Below are 26,910 nucleotides of genomic sequence, written 5' to 3' on the forward strand. Positions count from 1 at the left end.
ACACCCACGAGAAAGAACGTCGATCCAAGTGAATTTAGTCCCCCCCCCCCCCCCCCCCGAAATCCTCGGGAACGAAGGATTAGAAGTTTTTGCAGAGGGGAAAAGGGTCGGCCAGGACCTCATTCCCCTGAGACACGGAATGAGGCCGCCCCACCCTCAGATTTATTCGCCCCGTGTACATTGAAGCACGCGGTGAAGTGCGCCATTTGCGCTAAGAGCCAATGCAACCCACGGCTGGGCTGGGGGAAGCCCACGAGGGTCGCCGTGCCAACGTAGCACGTCCGCCATGCTCACTGGGCCAACGCCAGTGGCAGCAGTAACAAAACAAACCTCTCTTCCCTCCCACCCACTCACTGAGGCACTCAGGCAGGCCTCGGGCCTAAGGACAGGCCAACTCCAGGCCTCCGACTTCCAGCCTGTAGGCCCAGACTCTCAGACTCCCAGACATCAGGCCTTCAACCTCCCGTCCCCGGCCCGGGTTAGCAGACTTGCCCAAACCTCTGACCTTTGCTCTTCAGGCCTTGACCTCTGGTCTTCAACTTCCAGACTTCCCTGAACTCTGGATATTGACCTCAGGACTTGCCGATCATTGCACTTTGACCTCTGGGCCTTGACTTTTGGGTTCATACAGACCTCCAACCCCTGGACTTGCTGACCTGGGGGCTTGGGGGGGGGGCGTGGAGGTGGTCACCAGCCCTCGTGCCTCCTGTAAGTGCAGACCTCTGACCTCAGGTCCCCGATCAGGCCTATTTCGCTCTGAGGGCAACTTACGGCAGCCGATTGAAGCCCCCCCCCCCCCCCCCCCCCGACAGCTCGTATCGTCGCGATGTGTGTAGCCTGAGACAGGCAACACGCGTGTGTATGCACACGCCGTTGAGACACGCGACTTGTGTGTGCCCGCGCTCACATACAGAGTCACTCACTCCCTCTCGTACACGCACTCTCTCTCTCACATACAGACGCGATGCCAGAGGCCGCGGGGATCGAACCCAAGTCTCTGTAGCATACACGTTGCGCTGAATAGCCTGTGTGTGTGTTTTTTAAATATATACGCCTCGCCCCTCAGCTTGCACTTGAGAGAGGGATGGAGAGATCCAGGGATGTGGCGGGGGAGTGGTCTTGCTGGGAAAAGGCTGTGGGATTCACCATCGCACGTGTCACGTGGATCTGATGCAGACCTTGGGGGGGGGGGAATCCTTCGTTTCAAAGCCCGTACAGTGTAGGAAGTGGCCGATCGGCCCGTCGAGTCCCTGCTGGCCATCTGCATCGATTCCATTTTGTTCTCCCCCGCTTCCCCATCGGATTCCACTGCTCGCCCCCACACCAGGGGATAGATAACCTCGCCAGGGCGTGGGAGGAATCCGGAAGAGAGGAGACAACGCGGTGGCGGGGAGAATATGCAAACTCCGAATTTTATTGTTACGCCCGCCAGAGGATAAAACGGTACCACTGCAGGTTCGCAACACGTAGCAACAGATAAGCGGTGTTCACGGGGAAACCGCAATCGTAAATTATATGGAGATGTTAGAAGCAAGGGCACAAAGTCCACTCCAGTGTGAAGTGATCATCGCGTGGTACAGATTAGGCTGGTTGGAGGTTGGGCCAAGAACTGAATGGTTCAGAGGGGCCACAGTCGTGCTGGGGTTCAGCTGGGCGTCATTACAGCGTGGCGCACTGGAGTTCAAAGTTCAGTTCTCCCACTGCCTGCTGGGAGTTTTTACCGGACTACCCCGTGGCCGCCCGGGTCTCCTCCGGGATCTCCGGTTTCCTCCCACAGTCCGAAGACCGACCAGTTAATCGGTCGTTGTAGACCGTCCCGCGATCAGGGTTAAGTGGGCGGTTTGCTGTGCGTCGCGGCCCGAGGGGGCCCTGTTCCCCACTCTGCCTCGAACGACACCACCGCCTGTGGCCTTGGGATTCATCATCTCGCAGGGGAAAAGAGCAATCCGATTTTACAAACGCAACTTAAACAAAATCCTTAAACAGGCAGAGTGCGAGGAGTCAAGCTGCATGTAAAAATATTGCCCACCTCCCCGCACTCCCCTCGCACCCCCTCCCCTCTCACTCCCCCCCTCCCACTCACACCCCCTCCCATTAATCCATTCACTTCTCACCCCTCCCCTTTCCCCTCTCCCCCCGTCCATCCTCTGCACCTCCCGTCTTCCCTCCACTTTTCTGTTCCCTACTCTCCCACCTCCATTTATCTTCCTGTCTCCTCTCTCGCCCTCCCTCCCCTGTCTTGCCCTCTCTCTGCACACCCCCTCCCGCCGACCCCGGGGTAACGCTGTTGCCTCCGTTGCAGGACCTGAAGCTGCGGGAGCCGCTGGGATTCGGGAAGCCGGAGGAGCGACCGGAGAGCAAGGCGGTGACGGTGGTCCACGGGACTGACATGGTGAACGTCAGCTTCCTCAACTTCATCACCATGCAGGAGGAGACAGCCAAGGTGGGTTCCTCCCTCCTTAACCTACTCTCTCACCCCCTCCCTCTCCCTCCTCCCTCCAACCCCTTCCACCCCTCCCTCCTCTCCCACCTCCCTCACACTCCCTACCCCTCCTCCCCTTCTTTCACCCCAGGCACATTGCTACCTCTTCATAGGATATAGTGTGATACTGGCCATAATTTTTCTCTCTCTCTCTCCCCCCCCCCCCCTCACCTCCTGTCCCTCCCCAGGTCTGGACTGAAGAGCTCTTCAAACTGGCCACCAACATCCTCGCCCACAACGCCTCCCGGCAGACCTTCCTCCACAAAGTGTGAGTGCAGTGGGGGTGGGTAGGTGGGCACAGGTCTTTCATGCCTCCCGCTGCCCTTGGGTGGGTGTGGGGGGGGGGGGGGGAAGAGAAAGAGGTCTGGGATAAAGCTAGGCTGGACAGAGGGGAGACACCCGGCCGGGCTGAGAAAGGAGGGGGGAGTTGTGCACGGAGGGGCTGGAGCACGAACCCATAAACCCCCAGAGCTACAGACACCCCAAAGACCTCACCCCCGGGAGAGGAAGGATCTGCAGCGACGGGCAACGCCCCAGACCAGGACAGGGCTGCTGTTGACCACATTTGCCCCAGTAAGGACAGAGACGAGGGTCGGGGGTGGAGAGAGGGAGTGAGTGAAGGGAGTGAGAGAGGGGTTGGAGAAGGCCATAAGATACAGGAGCACAAGTGGGCCATTCGGCCCATCGAGTCTGCTCTGCCATTTAATCACAGGCTGATCCAATTCTTCTGGCCATGCCCACTCGGAAGGAAGGGAGGGTGAGAGAGATAGAAAGGAAGAAGAGAGAGGGGGGGTGGGGGCAGAGAGGAAGGATGAGGAGGGAGCAAGAAAGGGGAGAGAGACAGGGAGGAGAGGATAGAGGGGGTGGGACAGTGAGAGTGAGAAAGGGGAGGAGGGGGAGAGGTGGGGGAGGGGAGGTAGAGAGAAACCTGGTGGAGGGTGGTGGGGTGGGAATTGGCAGAGGCAGAAAGGGGAGGGATGTGGCAGAGGAGGGAACAAATGGAGAGAGGGGGAGAGAAACGAAGGAGGGATTCACTCTGTGTCTGACCCCGGGAGTGTGTGATGGGACGGTGTGGAGGGAGCTTCACTCTGTGTCTGACCCCGGGAGTGTGTGATGGGACAGTGTGGAGGGAGCTTCACTCTGTGTCTGACCCCGGGAGTGTGTGACGGGACGGTGTGGAGGGAGCTTCACTCTGTGTCTGACCCCGGGAATGTGTGACGGGACAGTGTGGAGGGAGCTTCACTCTGTGTCTGACCCCGGGAGTGTGTGATGGGACGGTGTTGGGGGAGCTTCACTCTGTGTCTGACCCCGGGAGTGTGTGATGGGACGGTGTGGAGGGAGGTTTGGATTCACAGCTAAACACACAGCACTCTACCTCCTGTTCGCTCCTCCCATCCCCAGTCCTTTAATTGTTTCCAGATCTCTCATTCATCCCTGGAAGTATCCTTTATTGGTATAATCGTGGGAAAGTGTGGAGAGTCCATCTATGGGAAGGGGGCTGTGATGTTTGTGCACAGTCTGCCCTCTGGTGTTCGCAACCAGTAACTGCACAGGAAAGAGGGACCAGAGGCCACTGGGTCCATGTCAAGTCAAGTTTATTGTCATTTAAATATATACATGCGTGTTATCAAATGAGACATTTCCCCAGACCAGGCTGTAGAGGCACAGTAGTACAAATAACACACGATAACTTGAGAAAGTAAGGATAAAATCTGCAGAAGTTAGATGCTTAAATATTAAATATTGTCAGGTACGGAACAGATTAACTGGTGACACTTCGAATGCGATGCGGCAGGGAGTTCAGAAGCCTATCGGCTTGGGGGAAGAAACTGTTTCCCATCCTGACCATTCCTGTCTTTATGCATCAGAGTCTCCTGCCTGATGGTAGAAAGTCAGAGAGGATGCCGGATGGACGGGTGGGATCCTGGATAATACTAAGGGCCCCGCGTACGCAGCGCTCCTGATAAATGTCCCCGATGGACGGTAGGGAGACCCCTACGATCCTCTCGGCCGTTCTCACAGTCCTTTGTAGGGACTTCCGGTCCGATGCTCGGCTGCTCCCAGACCAGGTGGAGATGCAACTTGTCAGGACACTCTCAGTGGTGCTCCTGTAAAATTCGGTTAGATAGATAGATAGATAGATACTTTATTCATGGGGAGAGTGGGAGCCTCACTTTAAACTCCTCAGGAAGTGGAGCCGCTGCTTCTTGTTCGGGGAAGTGATACTGAGGGACAGGAGCTGAATTATCCTCTCACTCAGCGGTGTATTCTTGGGCTCGCACCCCGTCTCTCGATTCCCTTGACATCCGGAGACATTTCCGCTCGGGATTTGAAAATGACGTCTGTCTGTGCCCTGTGGGAAGAGGTCCAAAAAGGTCGAAGTGCCCACAGTATTATCAGTGTGCCCACATCGTGCAGCCTCGAGTTTGGACTCCTTGCAGTTGGCCACAAGACGAAGAACCCATTAAGGAGAGAGACCGTCGTACACCCGATGTGCAGAGGGAGGGAGAAAAGAAGTTACTCAAAGTCAAAGATTAAAGATTAGCTTTATTTGTCGGATGTACATGGAAACGGACAGTGCAATGTGTTGCTTGATCGAATCAGCGAGGATTGTGCTGGGGAGGGCCTAGCACCAACACAGCTTAGCAACCCTGACCGGTACGTCTTTGGACCGTGGGAGGAAACCCACACGGTCACAGGGAGAGCGTGCAAACTCCTTACAGGCGTCGGCGGGAATCGAACCCTGGCCGGTGGTGGCTGGGGTGATTCTGCTGACCGCAAATCCGGCCCGCGGCTCGGAGTGGGGTTTCCTGCCGGCTGCACGGGTCCAAGGAGAGGCCTGCTTTCAGCCCCATCTCGGGCACGTAGCTGAATCCACCGGAAAATTAAACACATTAAACATCGTCCGTACGCTATGTTTACCCCAACTAAAAATCGCAATTAGAACCAAAACAGTTTATAGTAGTGTAAAGTGGTCGTGTTGGGAGGTTAGAGGTTGTTGTTGAGGAGGGAGCGTAGTGGGGGTTGAGAGCATTGGGGAGGGGGGAGATTGATCGCCATGGGGACCAGGATTTCACATGTCCCTCTTTCCCCACACAGGTATGTCAAACTGAAACTTCAGGTAAACCAGGACGGGCACATCCCCGTCAAGAAGTGAGTAGCTTCCGGCCGCACCTCGGTCCCCACTCCCTCCCTCGTCCACCTCCATCTCTCTTCCCTCCCCCCCCCCCCCGTCCATTTCCCTCCACCTTTCCCCTCGGCCATTTCCCTCCCCCTTTCCCCTCGGCCATCTCCCCTCCCCTACCCATTTCCCTCCTTTCCTTCCTCCCTCGCCTTCTCCCCCTCCCCATCCCCTTCTCCTTCCCTCCCCATCCCCTTCTCCTTCCCTCCCCATCCCCCTTCTCCTTCCCTCCCTTTCCCCTCCTTCCCTCCTTCCCTCCCTTTCCCCTTCTCCTTCCCTCCTCCCTTCTCCTTTCCTCCCTATCCCCTTCTCCTTCCCTCCCTTTTCCCCTTCTTCTTCCCTCCCCATCCCCCTTCTCCTTCCCTCCCCATCCCCTTCTCCTTCCCTCCCTTCTCCTTCACTTCCTTCCCCCTTCCCTCCCTTTCCCCTTCTCCTTCCCTCCCTTTCCCCTACTCCTTCCCTCCCTTTCCCCCTTCTCCTTCCCTCCCTATCTCCCTTCTCCTTCCCTCCCTATCCCCTTCTCCTTCCCTCCCTTTCCCCTTCTTCCCTCCCTTCCCCTTCTCCTTCCCTCCCCTTCTCCTTTCCATCTCCTTTCCTTCCTTCCTCCCTTCCCCCTCTTCACCCCCTCCCCTGACCTTTGCTACTTCACTCCCTCCCCCTTACCATACCCCCTCCCCTCCGTCCTCGTCAGTCTTTCCTCCAACTCTCCCTCCCGCACACCCTCCATGTCCCCTCCCCACTGCGCCACCTCCGTCCTTTCGGTCTCTCCCCTCCCTCTCTTCTGTCTCCCTGCATCCGCTGTCGGGTCTGATTTTCCAACCACTCCTTCCCCTCCCGCCTCCATCTGGTTCCGGTCTGTCCGTGGCTGTCCCCCTGCACCGTGGCTGAGCCCTGACGGCGGTTTCCTCGTCCCTCCGCAGCATCATCAAGCTGTTCTCTGTGGACAAGAAGCGGGCAGAGAGTGCGCTGGACTGTTGCGGCCTCAACTTCAGTCGGGTGAGTGACCCCCCCCCCCCCACCTCGCCCGGATTCCCCAGGGTCCCAGGGTGCATGTGGGACAGGGGAGATGATGGCACTTCCCCCTGCTGGGTGATGCCAGCTCATTAAAGGGCCAGTTGATGCATTGACCGAGCCACACACAGCGCCACCCCTGGTGGGGAGGTGTAACTGCAGCGTGACGTTTACATAGGCGCCTCTCACTGTAACTTTGTGCAGAGGTTGACCGAGCTTTCAAGAGTGACACCAACTCATCAAAGGGCAGGTGAATGCATTGTCGAATCCCAAGGGGAACCACGCACAGCGCCACCCCTGGTGGGGAGGTGTAACTGCAGCGTGACGTTTACATAGGCGCCTCTCACTGTAACTTTGTGCAGAGGTTGACCGAGCTTTCAAGAGTGACACCAACTCATCAAAGGGCAGGTGAATGCATTGTCGAATCCCAAGGGGAACCACGCACAGCGCCACCCCTGGTGGGGAGGCGTAACTGCAGCGTGACGTTTACATAGGCAGTTACTACTGTAACTTCGTGGGGAGGGTGACTGAGATTTTGAGGTCAACTCCAGCTCTTTGGGGGGGGGGGGGGGCAGGCTGATGCATGGTCCGATCCCAGGGAGAACTGCCGCTGGTGGGGAGGTATAACTGTAAGCATGACATTCTAATTGTAACTTTGTGCGAAGGGTAATTGAGGTTTCAGGGCTGATGCTGGCTCAGTAAGGGGCAAGTTTGAGCATGGTCCGATCCCAGGGAGAGCCGCGCAAACTGCAGCTGTGACACTTTCCACTGGCTAACCTCTCCTCCCTCTCCCCCGCCCCGCGATCAGCATGAGTCCATTAAGCCTGATGACTTCACCCCGGAGGTCTTCCACTTCTTTCTCAGTAAGATGTGCCTGCGGCCGGACATCGACAAGGTCTTCGCCGAACAGTGAGTGCCGTCTCAGAGAGGCCTCTTCCCCTCTCCTCCACATCTCCTGTCCTTTCTTGGGTCACACAACCCTGCCCCTCCACCACCCCCGCTGACTCCATCCCAGCGTGGCAAGGGTTCCACTCTGATTCCTCCCAGCGTTCCTCAGACTGCGACCCCTCCATCTCTCCGATCCATTGGCTTCCCTCCTCCCGTCGTTCTTTGGAAGCACTTCCCTCCCTCTCCCCCCTATCATCAACAAGGCCAGACTGTGAATGCTTCTTGGGCTTTTTGCGGCCTCTGTCCGGTGCCCCCACCCCTCCCATCGTTCCTCAGGGCACATCTCTCCATCTCCCCCTCCCTGACTTGTGTTTCCCTTCTCCCATATGTAACCCCCTTTAACCCCCCCGGGTCACCTCAGGCTCGCTCAGCTCGTTCTCGTCTAGGGGGAGCAGCCTTCGGCCCCGCCAAACTGGGTAATCAGCTGGTGTGGATGCTGTGTGATGTCCCCGCCTCGCCCAAAAACAGACAGTACACCGTATGTGATTAAATGAGTACAATTTATAAAGGTTACTATAACTAAGTGATTAATAACGATACAGTATATATGAAGGAAAAACAATAAAGAAAAGGTGCCAAACTTATCAAAGTCCAAACCACTTCGTGCACAACTGTTGGAGCTCAATTTCTGAAGTCTTCTGGCCACCATTCGATCCCCTCCGAACTCCTCGACTCGCAGCTCAGGACCACCCGAAGTGGTCAACCAAGCACATCTAGCTTCATCTCCTCTCCTCAGGGTACCTCCTGGCCTCAGACCCCCACTCGGGGTCCGTTCCTCGCCCAGTTTACAGCATCACGTCCTCACTCTCTCTCGCCCCCTCGCGCCGATCTCCCCAAAAGCCTGCCAACAATAGCTTACAGACTCAGAAGAAAGAACAACATTAATCCCAATTGGTTTACAAAGGAATACAATTCTCGTTATCAGTAAATTTTAACCCAAACAAGCTTCCAGCACTCTCTCGCAACAAAGAAGCATTCCTACTTTTAACAAAACAAAGAAGCCATTTTGATTACATACACAGTAACAAAGAAAAAAGAAGAAACCCCCTTTACACATATAACAATTACAGGCCATCTCGGCCCTTCTAGTCCGTGCCGAAGGCTTACTCTCACCTAGTCCCACCGACCCGCACTCAGCCCGTAACCCTCCATTCCTTTCCTGTCCATATACCTATCCAATTTTACTTTAAATGACAATATCGAACCTGCTTCTACCACTTCTACCGGAAGCTCGTTCCACACAGCTACCACTCTCTGGGTAAAGATGTTCCCCCTCGTGTTCACTAAACTTTTGCCCCCTAACTCTCAAATCATCCTCTTGTTTGAATCTCCCCTACTCTCAATGGAAAAAGCCTATCCACGTCAACTCTATCTATTCCACTCAATTTTAAATACTTCCATCAAGTCCCCCCTCAACCTTCTACGGTGCAAAGAATAAAGACCTAACTTGTTCAACCTTTCTCTGTAACTTAGGTGCCGAAACCCAGGTAACATTCTAGTAAATCTTCTCTGTACTCTCTTTATTTTGTTGACATCTTTCCTATAACTCTGTGACCAGAACTGTACACAATACTCCAAATTTGGCCTCACCGATGCCTTGTACAATTTTAACATTACATCCCAACTCCTGTACTCAATGCTCTGATTTATAAAGGCCAGCATACCAAAAGCTTTCTTCACCACCCTGTCCACATGAGATTCCACCTTCAGGGAACTATGCAGCATTATTCCTAGATCACTCTGTTCTACTGCATTCCTCAATGACCTACCATTTACCATGTATGTCCTATTTTGATTAGTCCTACCAAAATGTAGCACCTCACACTGATCAGCATTAAACTCCATCTGCCATCGTTCAGCCCGTTGTTCCTCGGGGCACATCCTCTTCGCCTCCCCCTCCCTGACGTGTGGATTCTCTTCCCCCCACCTCACCCCTGCCGTCGTTGCTCAGGTCACACGCCCACTCTCGGTGTCTCCCTTCTACCCGCCGACACATGGGTCCCATCATTCCTCAGGCCGCGCTCCCCTCAATGACGTGGGGTAGGGGTGCCTACACTGGTGGGATGTCCCAGATGAGCCCCCTCTCTGCGCACGTGTTTCAGGGGTGCCAAGGGGAAGCCGTACCTGACCCTGGATCAGATGGCGGACTTCATCAATCTCCGGCAGCGGGACTCCCGCCTCAACGAAGTGCTCTACCCCCCACTCAAGGCCCAGCAGGTCCAGCAGCTGGTCACCAAGTACGAACCCAACAAGAACTTCGCCAACAAAGGTGGGTTGCCGGCGGGGCGGGAGTGGTGATCGCCCTGTGTTCGCCCGCTGGAGAACTGGGTCCGCGGGATCGCCCTGTGCTTCTCCCTTTCGGTCTGAAGCCGCCCTTCTGGGATCATGCTGTGCTCACCTCCCCCCTCATTCTGTACTCTGCTCTGAGATCACCCCTGCACCCCACCGGTCACCCCTGTGCCCGTGTCCCCTGTAATGTGCCCCCCACCTGAACGCCCTCCTGTGCATGGGATCATGGAGTCATCCTGTGCCCCTCCCCCCCCACCAGTTGGGAACCTACGCCCTGTTCTCCCCTTGCTTGTGATCTCCCTGTGCCCCCCTCCCCCCGTGTGGGATCTCTCCCCGTGCCCCGTGTGATCTCCCTGTGCCCCCCTCCCCCCGTGTGGGATCTCTCCCCGTGCCCCGTGGGATCTCCCTGTGCCCCCCTCCCCCCGTGTGGGATCTCTCCCCGTGCCCCGTGGGATCTCCCTGTGCCCAAGTCGCCCACGAAATCATGTTGTCACCCCTGTGGCGTCTTCCTGTCTGTGTGGGATCTCCTTTTGTCCCCCCGTGGGATCTCTCCCCGTGCCCCGTGGGATCGCCCCGTGCCCCCCCCATGTGGGATCGCCCCGTGGGATCGCCTCGTGCCCCGTGGGATCACCCTGTGCCCCCCCCGTGGGATCTCCCTGTGCCCCCCTCCCCCCGTGTGGGATCTCTCCCCGTGCCCCGTGGGATCACCCTGTGCTCCCCCCCCAGGACAGGTGTCGTTGGACGGATTCTCGGGATTCCTCTGCGGCGCCGAGAACGACATCGTCGCCCCGGAGAAGCTGGACGTGAGCGACGATATGAACCAGCCCCTCCCTCACTACTTCATCAACTCGTCCCACAACACCTACCTCACAGGTACGGGCAGGGGACAAGTGGGAGGGTATTGGGGCAGGACACGAGGGGAGGGTATTGGGGCAGGACACGAGGGGAGGGTATTGTGGCAGGACACGAGGGGAGGGTATTGGGGCAGGACACGAGGGGAGGGTATGGGGCAGGACACGAGGGGAGGGTATTGTGGCAGGACACGAGGGGAGGGTATTGGGGCAGGACACGAGGGGAGGGTATTGGGGCAGGACACGAGGGGAGGGTATTGGGGCAGGACACGAGGGGAGGGTATTGGGGTGGGGTTGAGGGGGAAGTATGTGAGTTGGATAGTGAGGTCGAGGGGGGTGGTCATGAGGAGGGAGGGCGCTTGGGGTGTGAGAGTGGGGAGGGCTCAAGGGGAAGTGTTTGCTGAGGACAGAGGGACGAGGGAATGGTGCAAGGGGAGTGAGGACAGTTGGAGGAAGAGGGCTGGATAGAGGGACGATGAGGATGGACGGGGTCGTGCGACCATCACTGAGTCTCCCTCCCCTCCCTCCGTCTCCCCCCTCAGCGGGTCAGCTTGCGGGGAACTCCTCGGTGGAGATGTACCGACAGGTGCTCCTGACGGGCTGCCGCTGCGTCGAGCTCGACTGCTGGAAGGGGCGGCCCCCAGACGAGGAGCCCTTCATCACCCACGGCTTCACCATGACCACGGAGGTGCCCTTCAAGGTCAGAGCGGTCGGAGGGGCGGGGCAGTAACTGGCGGATGGAGGGGTGCGGGGGAGTGAGGGATTAGCGTTGGGGAGGAACGGAGAGGGTAGGCTTGTTGAAAAGGGGGAGTGGAGTGGGCCATTTTGGAGACAAATGGGAAGGAGGGGTTAATGGGGCTTGGGGAGGTGGGTTGGTCTATGAGGTACGGGCTGAGTCACACAGCACAGAGAAAGGCCCTTCAGCCCACCCAGTCATACTAACCGATATCCCCATCTAATCTGCTTCCATTTACCCTTGTTTGGCCCTTGTCTTGTCCAAAGGCACTTTGGACATTAACGTACCTGATTTAGCCGCTCTCTCCGGCAGCTCAGAGGGTTCCACGTACCCACCAGCCCTCCTCCCCCCCCACCTTTTCTTCCTGGCCTCTGCGCTCTTCCTTTGCAGCCCTGCTGGAGGGTCTCGGCCCGAAACGTCGACGGCGTGTTCGTTTCCATGGATGCTGAGTCCCTCCAGCGTTGTGGGTTCGTCGCTCTGGATTTCCAGCTGACTGACGAAGGCCAGCGCCTCCTTCACTTGCCTGTTGACGGTCTGGGAACCGCGTTCAGAGGCGAAGTGCGCCGCGCGATAGCCGCTGACGCAGCGCAAGGGCGTGCTGGGTGGGGGGGGGTGTCAATGCAGCGCGCCCACAGTTCTGAACGCAATGGAGCAACAACCGCTAAACAAGCCCCTGTTCCGCCCTCGCGGACCTCCAACCGCGCGGGACCTCGCGCCTCCTCGAGTTCGAGCTCCAGTCTCTATCGCCACCTGACTGTACTCGTATACGACCAAACGGAACAACACCGTTCACCCACACAACGCAAATCACACGCACAGCACGTAATCTTACCACAAATAAAGTGGATAAGGTGTAATTGAGAGTGCGTGTAGTGTGTGCGGCAGAGGTGAACGGTTAGCAGCTCGCTGTCCAGGTGTCGAGCCCTCGGTGGGGCAGGGTATCCTGTAGCATAGTCCCTCTGTTCTACAACACTCGCTAAAGCTCAACGGTTCACTGTGAAAAGTCCTACCCTGATTTATTTCCCAAAATTGCAGCCCCGCACACTTATCCAAATTAAACACCATCTGCCATTCCTCGGCCCACTTACTCAACTGATGAAGATCCCTCATCTTTTTCATCTCTCCAGTCCTGAGGAAGGACCTTGGCCTGAAACGGCGACTGTTTAACTCTTTTCCATAGATGCTGCCTGGCCTGCCGAGTTCCTCCAGCACTGTGTGTGTGTGTGTGTGTGTGTGTGTGTGTGTGTGTGTGTGTGTGTGTGTCTGTGTGTGTGTGTGTGTGTGTGTGTGTGTGTGTGTGTGTGTGTGTGTGTGTGTGTGTGTGTGTGTGTGTGTGTGTGTGTTGCTATGAGCCCCTGTGATATTTTCCAGCCATCTTCACTCAGTACAGTGTTATCTGCAAACTGCCTAATCATGTCTTGTACACCCAGTGACCATGTTATTAGTTAGAGGAGTGGATCTTCTGCTGCTGTGGCCCGTCCACTTCACGGTTCGACGTGTTGTGCGTTCAGAGTTGTAACGTGTGGTTATTTGAGTTACTGTCACCTTCCTGTCAGCTCGAACCAGTCTGGCCGTTCTCCTCCGACCTCTCTCATTAACGAGGCGTTTTCACCCCCAGAACTGCCGCTCACCGGATGTTTTTTGTTTTTCACACCGTTCTCTGTAAACTCTAGAGACGGTTGTGTGTGAAAATCCCAGGAGATCAGTTTCTGAGATACTCGAACCACCCCATCTGGCGCCAACAATCATTCCGCAGTCAAAGTCACTTCGATTACATTTCTTCCCCTGTTCTGATGTTTGATCTGAACAACAACGGGACCTCTTGACCGTGTCCGCATGCTTTAATGCACTGAGTTGCTGCCACGTGATTGGCTGATTAGATATTTACATTAGCGAGCAAAGGTGTACCTATTACTGTGGCCACTGAGTGAACACTTTTACCCAATTCTGCACTTCCATTGTTTTACCTCGTTCTGCGTCGGTGCACTGTGTAATGATTTGATCTGCGTGAACAAGCAGTGAATTCCACACAACGGAGGTCCCAGCGTCGAACCCTGAGGCACACGGCTAGTCTTCATCTGTCACGGAACGTCATCGGAACACCGGTCATTTGCGTCAGCGACCAACGCAGTCCAAGCATGCGCTGGGGAGGAGGTCGCCCCACAGGTGTCGGCACGGCCTCTGGCGCCACCCTAGCGTGCCTGTCACGCAGGACGAGACGTACACCTTTCGGGATGCCGGAGGAAGGTCACGGGGAGAACGTGCAGACTCCTCACGGGCAGCGGCGGGAATTGAACCCGGACCGTCCGATCGCTGCCGCGTTAAAGCGTTACGTTAACCGCTGCGCCACAGTGCTACCCAGTCCTTGTTATCTGCTGGTCTCCCCTCCTGGCTGGCCTAGCGTCGCGATTCTTGTCCAAAGCCTAGACAGAAGGCATCTACCACCCTGCCCTCATCGATCCTCCTGGTTACATCTCAGGACCATGAGACACGGGCAGTATTTTGCCATTTGGAGTCTGCTCCACCATTTGATCATGGCTGACTTATTTCCCCGTCAACCTCATTCCTGGGCCTTCTCCCCCCGTAGCCTTTGTCTGTTCAAGAATCTATCTCACCCTCCGTTTTAAATATACCCAGTGACTTGGCCTCCACAGCCACCAGTGCCAACAAATTCCACAGATTCACCACCCTCGGGCTGAAAAAGTTCCTCGGTCCTCGCCTCCCCCGTGATAAAGCTTCCTTTCACATCCACTCTACCTAGGCCTTTCAATATTCGATGGGTTTCAATGTGATCTCCCCTTTGTTCTTCTAAACCCAGAGCCATCAAATTGACTCGGGTCAATTTTGTGACCCCCCCCCCCCCCCCCCCTGTGGTCCCTGTCCAGTGCCAGCACCTTCCTTCCTAGATATGGGCTTACAATACTCCAAGTTACCCCAGACCAACGCTCCTGAAAAAAGCTTGAGTAGATTTGTGGGGCGTGCCTTACCACATACAAACCTGTGTTAACGGCCTCTGATCAGTCCTTGTCTGTCCGAATGGTGTGCGCCTGTCTGTCAGAAGCCCCTGCGGTAACCGACCCCCTCCCACCGATCTGAGTTTGGGCTGGAGGAGGTGGGGGAGGTGAGGTTGGGAGGGAGGGGGAGACCAACAGTCGCTGATGGCCGGTGTCTTGTCACCCTCTCTCCACCCCCCCCCCCCCCCAAACAGGAGGTGATTGAAGCTATCGCAGAGAGCGCCTTCAAGACAAGCCCCTACCCTCTGATCTTGTCCTTTGAGAACCACGTTGACTCGTGAGTGAAACCACCTCCCTCCTCCCCGACCGCTGTCTCTCACCCCCTGATATCTGTCCCTCACGTCCCTCCATCTCCTCCCCTCCTTTATCAGCATCTCTCTCTGATGGCCCTCGTCCTACCTCCCTCTCCTCTCTGCCCCCTCCACCCAACCTCATTCCTTCCCTCCACATCCTCTCCTTCCCTCCCCTCCACTCCCTCCTTCCCCATGCCCGGTCTCCCCTCCCACTCCCTTCTCTTCCCTTCTCCCCTCCTACCCTCTCCAACCATATGACCCTTTACCAAATCCTTCCCTCTCCTGTTCCTCGACAACCATCCTGATGTACCCCGCCCCCACTGCGCCCCTGCCGACTCCTCACCTCTCTGTCCCTCTCCTCAGCTCCAAGCAGCAAGCCAAGATGGCGGAGTACTGTCGGACGATCTTTGGCGAGGCCCTGCTGATCGACCCTTTGGAAAAATATCCAGTAAGTAGCCATCCATTCCTGGCACAGTAGGTTCACCTGTCACCTGGCACCTGGGAGTCACCCGTTCCCTGTGTCCATAAAGCCTCAGAGCAGGACTAGGCCTCGAAGCAGAATTAGGCCTTGGAGCCGAATTAGGCCTCAAAGTCCACTCTGTCATTTCATCGGGGCTAATTTATGTCAACCCCATTTTCTTGCCGTCTTCCTGTCACCTCCGCTTTCAATGTACCCTGTGTGTGGGATCTGTCCCCAGTGAGCGGTGCCTGACCCCGGAGGGGACGAGGATCCCTCTCCGGAGGGTGAGTGGGCGTCCGTGCCCGGTGACTGAGTGTGTGGAATGCTGACCTTTTGATCCGAGGCTCTTTCGGAACCAGGTGAGAGGGACAAGCTTTGTGGCCTCACGACCGTTTGATTCAGCGTTAGTCGGAAGCGGATGGGGTTAGACGACCTGTAAGTGAAAAGAGGGAGAGGCAAAAGAAAGACAAAAGATGAAGGGAGATAGGAGCAGAAAAAGAGAGAGCGGGAAAGAAGAAGATGGAGCCCAATGTGGGGCAGTTCTTTTTAGACACAGAGATAGAAAAATTCCACTCAAATTTGCAGGTAAGAGTCAGCCAATCAGAAAGACCCTATTCAAATAATGCAGCAACAGAGAAGCTTCCAGAATTTTCCAGAATCATACAAATATAACGAACTACAAGAATACGAAATTCAGATCTGTATATGGTGACTTATTTCTACTTTGATAAACTTTGAATTTGGGGAGACACGGAGCAACTACATATACACACTGTGACCACTAGGGGAGACACTGAGCAACTGCATATACAGACTGTGACCACTAGGGGAGAAACTGAACAGCTGCATATACAGACTGTGACCACTAGGGGAGACACTGAGCAACTTGCAAATACAGACTGTGACCACTAGGGGAGAAACTGAACTATAAATACAGACTGTGACCACTAGTGGAGACACTGAGCAACTGCAAATACAGACTGTGACCACTAGGGGAGACATCGAACAACTGCATATACAGACTGTGACCACTAGGGAGACACTGAACTATAAATACAGACTGTGACCACTAGGGGAGACACTGAACTATAAATACAGACTGTGACCACTAGGGGAGACACTGAATAACTGCATTTACAGACTGTGACCACTAGGGGAGACACTGAATAACTGCATTTACAGACTGTGACCACTAGGGGAGACACTGAACTATAAATACAGACTGTGACCACTAGGGGAGACACTGAACTATAAATACAGACTGTGACCACTAGGGGAGACACTGAGCAACTGCATTTACAGACTGTGACCACTAGGGGAGACACTGAACTATAAATACAGACTGTGACCACTAGGGGAGACACTGAGCAACTGCAAATACAGACTGTGACCACTGGGAAGTATACTAAACAGTTACATTTATATAGGAAATGTTTAAAATACAAGCAGACAATTGAGTGTCGAACTACAAGGAAAACAACAGCATTGAGGGGGCTGGTATGTTCCTGGTTGGTGAGGATCCGTGTGACTGTTCCTCTCCCCCACAGCTGCAGCCCGGTGTGGTCCTCCCCTCGCCCCAGGAGCTGAAAGGTCGCATCCTTATCAAGAACAAGAAAAAGCACCAGCTGAAGGTGGGCGAGGGCAGTGTGAGGCACAGGCTGATCCCACAGGCCTCCCTGGGCTACCTGGACGCAGGGAACATCGGCGAACCCACCTCCCCCAGTGCGGGTAAGCTGGACTGCACCCTCCCTCCGCCCTCCTCTTCATCTCCCCTCATTCTCACCCTCCTCCACCACCATTCTCTCTCTCCCCACTTTCCATCTCAACCCCCCCACTTTCCATCTCGACCCCCGACTTTGCATCTCGACCCCCCACTTTCCATCTCCAAACCCCCACTTTCCATCTCGACCCCCCCACTTTCCATCTCGACCCCCCCCACTTTCCATCTCTAAACCCCCACTTTCCATCTTGACCCCCCACTTTCCATCTCCAAACCCCCACTTTCCATCTCCAAACCCCCACTTTCCATCTCGACCCCCCACTTTCCATCTCCAAACCCCCACTTTGCATCTCGACCCCCCACTTTGCATCTCAATCTCCCCACTTTCCATCTCGACCCCCCACTTTCCATCTCTAAACCCCCACTTTCCATCTCGACCCCCCACTTTCCATCTCGACCCCCCCACTTTCCATCTCTAAACCCCCACTTTCCATCTCGACCCCCCACTTTCCATCTCCAAACCCCCACTTTGCATCTCGACCCCCCACTTTGCATCTCAATCTCCCCACTTTCCATCTCGACCCCCCCACTTTCCATCTCGACCCCTCACTTTCCATCTCTAAACCCCCACTTTCCATCTCTAAACCCCCACTTTCCATCTCTAAACCCCCACTTTGCATCTCGACCCCCACTTTCCATCTCGACCCCCCCACTTTCCATCTCCAAACCCCCACTTTGCATCTCGACCCCCACTTTCCATCTCGACCCCCCACTTTCCATCTCGACCCCCCCCACTTTCCATCTCAATCTCCCCACTTTGCATCTCGACCCCCACTTTCCATCTCGACCCCCCACTTTCCATCTCTAAACCCCCACTTTCCATCTCGACCCCCCCACTTTCCATCTCAATCTCCCCACTTTGCATCTCGACCCCCACTTTCCATCTCGACCCCCCCACTTTCCATCTCCAAACCCCCACTTTCCATCTCCAAACCCCCACTTTCCATCTCCAAGCCCCCACTTTGCATCTCGACCCCCCCACTTTCCATCTCGACCCCCCCACTTTGCATCTCGACCCCCCACTTTGCATCTCAATCTCCCCACTTTCCATCTCGACCCCCACTTTCCATCTCGACCCCCCCACTTTCCATCTCCAAACCCCCACTTTCCATCTCCAAGCCCCCACTTTCCATCTCGACCCCCACTTTGCATCTCAACCCCCCCACTTTCCATCTCCAAATCCCCTTTCCATCTGCAAACCCCCACTTTCCATCTCCAAACCCCCACTTTCCATCTCCAAATCCCCTTTCCATCTGCAAACCCCCACTTTGCATCTCGACCCCCCACTTTGCATCTCAATCTCCCCACTTTCCATCTCGACCCCCCACTTTCCATCTCCAAACCCCCACTTTGCATCTCGACCCCCCACTTTGCATCTCAATCTCCCCACTTTCCATCTCGACCCCCACTTTCCATCTCCAAATCCCCTTTCCATCTGCAAACCCCCACTTTCCATCTCCAAATCCCCACTTTCCATCTCCAAATCCCCTTTCCATCTGCAAACCCCCACTTTCCATCTCCAAACCCCCACTTTGCATCTCGACCCCCCACTTTGCATCTCAATCTCCCCACTTTCCATCTCGACCCCCCACTTTCCATCTCCAAACCCCCACTTTGCATCTCGACCCCCCACTTTGCATCTCAATCTCCCCACTTTCCATCTCGACCCCCACTTTCCATCTCCAAATCCCCTTTCCATCTGCAAACCCCCACTTTCCATCTCCAAATCCCCACTTTCCATCTCCAAATCCCCTTTCCATCTGCAAACCCCCACTTTCCATCTCAAAATCCCCACTTTCCATCTCCAAATCCCCTTTCCATCTCCAGACCCCCCCACTTTCCATCTCCAGACCCCCACTTTCCATCTCCAGACCCCCACTTTCCATCTCCAAACCCCCACTTTCCATCTCCAAACCCCCACTGTCCATCTCCAGACCCCCACTTTCCATCTCCAGACCCCCACTTTCCATCTCCAAATCCCCTTTCCATCTGCAAACCCCCACTTTCCATCTCCAAATCCCCACTTTCCATCTCCAAATCCCCTTTCCATCTCCAGACCCCCCCACTTTCCATCTCCAGACCCCCACTTTCCATCTCCAAACCCCCACTTTCCATCTCCAAACCCCCACTGTCCATCTCCAGACCCCCACTTTCCATCTCCAGACCCCCACTTTCCATCTCCAAACCCCCACTTTCCATCTCGACCCCCCCACTTTCCATCTGCAAACCCTCACTTTCCATCTCCAACCCTCCCTCCCCTCTTCCCTCCCAGCTGTCTCTCCCTCAGCTCTCTCTCCCCCGCTCCCTCCCCCCAGCCTGCCCCCATTCCCCCCTGTACTGTACTGTTTACCTGGTACTGTTCATGTGACGAGCTGTGTGGGATTATGTGTTTCGTGGGTGCACCGTGCTCCGGTGGAACGTCGTTTCGTTTGGTTGATGTGTGTACGGTCAGATGGCGATGCACTTGAACTCTGTTAAGCTGTCTCCCTGATCGACGGCCGACTTTTCTTGCTGCTTGCGGCTTGACGCTCAATCACCCTCCCCCTCTCGTCCTCTCTTACAGTGGAGGGGGGAGACGGGGGGCAGCCTCTGGCCAACGGCGACTGCCAGTTACCCCGGGACCTGGAGGAGGTGGTGAAGGTTCCCAGGAAATCCATTGGTGAGTAAGGCTGGCTTCGGGAAAAGCGCTGCGTATCGGGGGGTGTGGGGGGGGCGTTTGGGTAACCTGGGAGCCGGCCCCTCCCTGCGGTGAGGTGACCCTGGGCCAGTGGGAGGGGAGCTGGCTTGACCACAGGAACCATGGTAGCTTAGCGGTCAAATGCGACCCTATCACAGTCGGGGGGGGGGGGGGGGTGTCAGAGTTCAGAGTTCAATTCCAGCCCCCTCTGCAAGCAAGTTTGTATGTTCCCTCCCATGAGCCTTTGGGTCGTTGTAAACTGTCCCCTGATTAGGCTACGGTTAAAATTGTGGGGATTGGGGGGGGGGCGGGGTTTGAATATCTACAGTAGTCTGTTCAGGTCCAAACACGTTGACGTCTCGGTCAGGGAGGGTCACCCACCTCCTCAGGAGGATAAAGGCACACAGCCGGTCCCCGCAGACCCTTCCCAATTCCGTACAGATGCACCGCGGGAAGGGAGGAGCCTCGCGGACACCAGCCTCCCCTCCCGTGGACCCCGCCTGCACTTGCCGCTGCCTCGATACAGTCAGGCCTCTTTCAGAGTTTTGGGAGTGGAGTTAGGCTCCTAATCTAAGGAAGGACGCACTGCCTTTGGAGGAGGGGGCCCAGAGGAGAATGGTTCTGTGAATTAAAGCTTGCATATCTGAGGAGCATGTGATGGTTCAGGGTCTGTCCTTCCTGGGGTTTAGAAAAATGATCTATCAAAGGCCTAGATAGTGGATGTGGAGAGGATGATTCCTATAGTGGGGGAGTCTAGGACCAGAGGACACAAATAGAGTGGATGTGGAGAGAATGTTTCCTATAGTGGGGGAGTCTAGGACCAGAGGACACAGATAGGGTGGATGTGGAGAGGATGTTTCCTATAGTGGGGGAGCCTAGGACCAGAGGACACAGATAGAGTGGATGTGGAGAGGATGTTTCCTATAGTGGGGGAGTCTAGGACCAGAGGGCACAGATAGAGTGGATGTGGAGAGGATGTTTCCTATAGTGGGGGAGTCTAGGACCAGAGGGCACAGATAGAGTGGATGTGGAGAGGATGTTTCCTGTAGTGGGGGAATCTGGGACCAGAGGGCACAGATAGAGTGGATGTGGAGAGGATGTTTCCTATAGTGGGGGAGTCTAGGACCAGAGGACACAGATAGAGTGGATGTGGAGAGGATGTTTCCTATAGTGGGGGAGTCTAGGACCAGAGGACACAGCCTCAGAATAGAGGGACATCCCTTTAGAACGGAGATGAGGAGGAATTTCTTTAACCAGAAGTGGTGGATTTGTGGAAGTCATCGCCACAGACAAATAAGAAGGCCAAGTCATATATGGCTGCATTCTTGATTAGTCAGGGGCGTCAAAGGTTAGGTGAGAAAGTAGGAGAAGGGGGTTGAGAGGGTTAATAAATCAGCCGTGATAGAATGGTGGAGTAGACTCGATGGGCCGAATGGCCTAATTCTGCTCCTTTTCTGTTTGATGGCAATAAATCCTGGCCTTGCTGTAAGAATGGATAAAATTCGGGGGGGGGGAGGGGTTATATTTCTGCACGATCTCCTCCTGTGAAGGTAGGTTTTGGGTGAGACCGCAGAGAGCAGCGGTTATAGGAGCAGTCGAGGGAGGGTGAGGGAGACGGGTGGGTGGAGGTGATGACGGGAGAGGGAGCGGTCTCTGGGCGGGTCGAAGGGTCTGGGAATTCCCAGCCCCGCCCGATCTAACCGGTGTTTGCCACCCCCCCCCACCTTTGCCAGATCGGGAAGCGGAGAGCGACTTTGACGAGGAGGAGGAGCAGGATTTAAAGAAACAGTCCAGTTCGACGGATGAGGTGGGTCTCGGGTGTGGCCGACCGAGGACGATTAACGGGGGGGGGGGTTGGCTCTCTTCCGCACAGGGGAAATGGAGATTCTCCTTGCCTTTTGGATAACGGTGGGTACAGAGACGGGCAGTGCCCAGCGGAGGAGCAGTCTTCCTATTGGAGAGTTGGGATTGGGGGGGAGTGGGAATGCCTCTGTGATTGGAGGAGTCCTCCTGTTGGATTGGGAGAGTTGGGATTGGTTCCGAGAGGGAATGATCTAACTGCTGGAGGGGTGGGGTCAGGATCGGGAGGGGTGGTCTTTCTGTTGGAGGGTTGGGGTGATCGGTCTCCTTGTTGGAAGGGTGAAAGGGTAAGGCTGGAAGCAGCGGAGAGGAGTTGTCTCCTGTTGACTGGGTGAGATCGGGATTGGTCTTTGTGTTGGAGGGTGGGATTTGGGAGCGATGGTCTCCGTGTCGGTGGGGAGGGCTGGTGTCTCTGTTGATGGGATTGGGATTGTTGGCTTCCTGGTTGGTTGGATTGGAAACAGTAAATTTCCAGGTGGGTGGGTGGGGCTGGTCTTCTTGCTGGAGGGGCGGGTTTGGGGTGGAAAGGGGAATGCAGTGGGTTTTGCCGAGGGGTCTCGTCCTCTCTTTAATTCTCTGGCGAGGGGCAGACCTGTTGAGCGAGGGGTTGTTGCCATGGGACTAATGCCTCCCCCGTGCCCTCTAACCCCTCCCCAACCTCCCCCTGACCTGCAGGGCACGGCGGGAAGCGAGGTCAACGCCACGGAGGAGATGTCGACCCTGGTCAATTACGTGGAGCCGGTGAAGTTCAAGTCCTTTGAAGTGGCCTGCAGTAAGTTTGCGCATTTCCGGGGGCAGCCCTCGATACCATCTCTCTCTCGAAGTCTACTCTTCTCTCGCTCCCCCACCTCCATCCAAAGGTCTTTGGCCAGCAGTGTTAACACTGCTTCTCTCTCCTTGGGCACTGTCAGACCTGCTGAGTCTTTCCAGCAAATTAGATTAGGTGAGGCCGCCTGTTCCTGTAGGCCTCATTATGTCCGCTTTTCCCCCGCAGAGAGGAACAAATACTACGAGATGTCGTCGATGGTGGAGACGAAAGGATTGGAGCAGCTCACCAAATCGCCGGTGGAGTTTGTGGAGTATCCTTCTCTGACAGGATGAGCGGGGCCTGGCGTTTGAAGACCTGGCTTGGGTTTAGGCCCAGCTGGGTGCGGCCAGGCCTCAGGGAACTGGAGCCATCTTGGGGCTCAGGCCTGCTGTTGTTGGTTAGGAAGGAAGAGGGAGTCGGGCACAAGGCCTGCACGGAGGACAGGGCCTGAAAATTTATTTATTGTCAGATGTGCTGAGGTACATTGAAAAAATGATTTTTTGCTCGGCCTCCATTCAGATTATCAGTAGTTTTAAAGGTTTGTTTATTTTGAAGAAGAAGTAGACTTGTCTTCTCCCGATAGCCATGAAACAAAGAAAGAAGAGACTTCAACACTCTTCCCCCAGACAAAAACAACGGCAATAGGATCATCAACCCCCAAAACCACCTCCTCCTCCCTCCGCACAAAAACGGAGCAGGAACGTCGACCCCCCGAGAAACAACCCCTCCCCTGCACAAAAAAAACTAACAGAACATCACCCCCCCACCAAGCACCCTTCCCCTCGGACAACAGAACTGAGAGGGAGCAGGTGATTTAAAAAAAATATAAATCCATAAGTCTGACAAACTCCACAGTCCGTAAACGCAGTAGTCCAATCTATAAACGCAGAACCACGATACCGTCCTACGATATCACTGACTTTCCTCAAAAGAGAGGGACTCCACACGAGGCAGAGAGGCCTACCCGCCTGCCACGGTGAGCCTCACACCGCTAGGCCACTCCTTCTCCGGCGGCGATTAAAAGGCGGTATGTCCAGGTGGCTCGAGGGAAAGCAAGGCGGTGTTACGGTTACAGAGGTAGAACAATAGAGGTAAGACCATAAGGGCCATAAGGAAGCTCGGCCTATTCAGACTGCTCCGCCATTTGATCGTGGTTCCTCTGAACCCCATTCTCCCCGTAACCTGAAGTGATCCGGAGTCGAGGGGGTGAACCGGCCAGGGAGCAGGTCTCGTAGCCGGGGTGGGGGGAGTCAGAGGGGAATTGGGAGGCCTTGGCGGAGGTCGAAGTTTCGTGGCGAGAGGCAGCCTGGCCGGCGGTTTCTCCTTGACGACGCCCCCCCCCCCCACCATTTCAGATACAACAAGAAACAGCTGAGCCGTATCTACCCCAAGGGCACCCGCGTCGACTCGTCCAACTACATGCCCCAGGTCTTCTGGAGTACCGGCTGCCAGATGGTGGCCCTCAACTTCCAGACCCTCGGTGAGTGCCCCACCCCTCCATTCTCATTCCCTCGCTCTCCCTCCTCCCAAGCCCATGCTCTCTATCCTCTTCACCTTCAGCTTTCTTCACCCACTCTCATACCTCCCTTCCCCTTTCACTCCCCTTCCTCACCCTCCCTGCACCTCCTTGGTCTCCCCCACCACCATCGCTCTCCCTCCTCCCTTCCCCTCTCCCTCCTCCCTTCCCTTCTCCTTCCTCCTCTCCCTCCTCCCTTCTCCTCTCATTTCCCTTGGATTCTCCATTGGCTACCTTCCCCCTCACTCCCCTTCCTCCCTCACTCTCTCTCCCCCTCACTTCCCTTCCTCCCTCGACACTCACTCCCTCCCCCTCTCCCTCCTCCCTTCCCCTCTCCCTCCTCCCTTCTCCTCTCATTTCCCTTGGATTCTCCATTGGCTACCTTCCCCCTCACTCCCCTTCCTCCCTCATTCTCTCTCCCCCTCACTCCCCTTCCTCCCTCGTTCTCTCCCCCTCACTTCCCTTCCTCCCTCATTCTCTCCCCCTCACTCCCCTTCCTCCCTCGACACTCTCTCCCACCCCCTCTCCCTCCTATCCTCATCCTCCCTCATGTCCCCTCATTCTCCATTCAGCACCCCTCGCGCCCACCCCCTTCTCCCCTCCCTGCTCCGCCTCCTCGTTCTCCCTCGCCCCTCGCTGACGCTCCGGTTCCCTCCCGCCAGACCTGCCGATGCAGCTGAACATGGGGATTTTCGAGTACAACGGGGGGAGCGGATACATCCTCAAGCCAGAGTTCATGCGGAGGATGGACAAGCACTTCGACCCCTTCACCGAGAACATTGTGGACGGAATCGTGGCCAACACCGTCTCCATCAAGGTAAAGCTGAATGTTCCTCCCTCAGTCCCCGGTCACTTCAGCCTTGGGCCCCTGGAGGGGCTTTCAGACCCTCGGTCCTGCGGTACGGGGAGTGCAGATTCTCAGCATCATGGGGGCGGGGGGGGGTGATGCCAACTCGAGGCCCTTCGGCCCGTCGAGTCCGTTCTGATCCGAGTTTCTTTCAGAAGTCAGGAAATGGCCTCACGGCCATTTGACGAAGCATTAATAGAATGAGGGAAAGGTTGAAAATTGGACGGGAAACGGGAGCATAAAGGAAAGATGGCGCTGCTGTGTGGCCAGCTTCTTATATCCATAGATAAGAAACTTTCCGTTCACATTTGCAGATAAAAAGTCAGTCAGAAAGCCCCTATTCAAATAATACAGTTTCCGGAGCTTTCTGGAGTCAAACAAATGTAACTACTAGGGTGAAACTGACAGCTGCATTACACAATGTGACCACTAGGGGGCACACTGAACGACTGCATTACACACTGTGACCATTAGGGGGCACACTGAACGACTGCATTACACACTGTGACCACTAGAGGGCACACTGAACGACTGCATTACACACTGTGACCACTAGAGGGCACACTGAACGACTGCATTACACACTGTGACCACTAGGGGGCACACTGAACGACTGCATTACACACTGTGACCACTAGGGGGGCACACTGAACGACTGCATTACACACTGTGACCACTAGGGGGCACACTGAACGACTGCATTACACACTGTGACCACTAGGAAACATATTAAACAGTTACATGTATAAAAATGTTTATTAGAAAAATACAAGCAGGTAATTAATTGGTAAACTGTTTAATGCAATAATGAGGAAATCTGCAGATGCTGGAAATTCAAGCAACACACACAAAACGCTGGTGGAACGCAGCAGGCCGGGCAGCATCTATAGGGAGAAGCACTGTCGACGTTTCGGGCCGAGACCCTTCGTCAGGAGTAACTGAAAGAAGAGATAGTAAGAGATTTGAAAGTAGGAGGGGGAGGAGGAGATCTGAAAGGAGAAGACGGGGGGGGGGGGGGGTTGGTGAAGCTAAGAGCTGGAAAGGTGATTGGCGAAAGGGATACAGAGCCGGAGAAGGGAAAGGATCATGGGACGGGAAGCCTCGGGAGAAAGAAAAAGGGGATGTTCTCCATCCCCCTCTGGTGCTCCCTCCCCCTTTCTTTCTCCCTAGGCCTCCCGTCCAATGATCCTTTCCCTTCTCCAGCTCTGTATCACTTTTGCCAATCACCTTTCCGGCTCTCGGCTTCACCCCACCCCCTCCGGTCTTCTCCCATCATTTCGCATTTTCCCCTCTCCCTCCTACTTTCAAATCTCTTACTATCTTTCCTTTCAGTTAGTCCTGACGAAGGGTCTCGGCCCGAAACGTCGACAGTGCTTCTCTCTATAGATGCTGCCTGGCCTGCTGCGTTCCACCAGCGTTTTGTGTGTGATGCAGTAACGCTGACTTGTCCATTAGGTCTGAGGCCTTTTCTTTGCCTTGGTGATTAAAGTTCTTGTCTTTGATCTTCTTAGAGCTTGCACTTTCTCTGTAGCTGTGACACTTCATTTTGCGTTCTGTTATTGTTCTACCTCGGTGCTCTGTGCAACGATCTGATCTGTATCTCGATACATGTGACAACGGTAAACCTTTTGGCCGTCCCTGCGTCCGCCTCCAGACATGAACCAAATTTCTAGGCTTAGGAAAGGCTCCGCAAAGCGGCGGGTGCAAATAGGAGAAGGTCCGCCACTCCTGAGTTTTCTGTCGCGAAAGGGAGGTCTGTGGCGGTGACCTGGTGTTTGTTCAACGTGCAAAGTAAATTTATTATCAAAGTACAAATATGTCACCGTATACTGCCCTGAGATTCGTTTTCCTGCAGGCGTTTACAGGAAAATCGAATTGAATTGGTTTCGGGGTGACTCGGGTCCCCAACGATCCTTCTTTACACCCCCGTCTCTGTAAATGCCCTGAATGGTGGGAAGTTCACATCTACAGATGCGCTGGGCTGTCCGCACCACTCTCTGCAGAGTCCTGCGATTGAGGGAGGTACGGTTCCCGTACCAGGCAGTTATGCAGCCAGTCAGGATGCTCTCAATTGTGCCCCTGTAGAAAGTTCTTAGGATTTGGGGGCCCACACCAAACTTCCTCAACCGTCTGAGGTGAAAGAGGTGCTGTTGTGTC

The 26,910-nt window shown here is 55.3% G+C and overlaps 1 protein-coding gene across 1 annotated transcript in view; it reads left to right on the plus strand.

Annotated features, from left to right (window-relative positions):
• Positions 1-26,910, plus strand: part of LOC140717682 (1-phosphatidylinositol 4,5-bisphosphate phosphodiesterase beta-3-like) — a 112,639-nt gene that overhangs the window by 74,869 nt on the left and 10,860 nt on the right. Inside the window, exons 4-20 of the mRNA XM_073031324.1 lie at positions 2,303-2,443; positions 2,671-2,750; positions 5,582-5,635; positions 6,584-6,659; positions 7,483-7,583; positions 9,725-9,891; positions 10,638-10,784; positions 11,305-11,462; positions 14,707-14,789; positions 15,169-15,253; positions 16,813-16,993; positions 19,609-19,704; positions 21,456-21,529; positions 22,258-22,354; positions 22,577-22,661; positions 23,746-23,870; positions 24,569-24,723. Of these exons, the coding sequence (XP_072887425.1) occupies positions 2,303-2,443; positions 2,671-2,750; positions 5,582-5,635; positions 6,584-6,659; positions 7,483-7,583; positions 9,725-9,891; positions 10,638-10,784; positions 11,305-11,462; positions 14,707-14,789; positions 15,169-15,253; positions 16,813-16,993; positions 19,609-19,704; positions 21,456-21,529; positions 22,258-22,354; positions 22,577-22,661; positions 23,746-23,870; positions 24,569-24,723 (1,905 nt within the window). The remainder of the gene's footprint in view (positions 1-2,302; positions 2,444-2,670; positions 2,751-5,581; positions 5,636-6,583; positions 6,660-7,482; positions 7,584-9,724; positions 9,892-10,637; positions 10,785-11,304; positions 11,463-14,706; positions 14,790-15,168; positions 15,254-16,812; positions 16,994-19,608; positions 19,705-21,455; positions 21,530-22,257; positions 22,355-22,576; positions 22,662-23,745; positions 23,871-24,568; positions 24,724-26,910) is intronic.

Source organism: Hemitrygon akajei, chromosome 28 (assembly GCF_048418815.1).
Source record: "Hemitrygon akajei chromosome 28, sHemAka1.3, whole genome shotgun sequence".
Taxonomy (NCBI): domain Eukaryota; kingdom Metazoa; phylum Chordata; class Chondrichthyes; order Myliobatiformes; family Dasyatidae; genus Hemitrygon; species Hemitrygon akajei.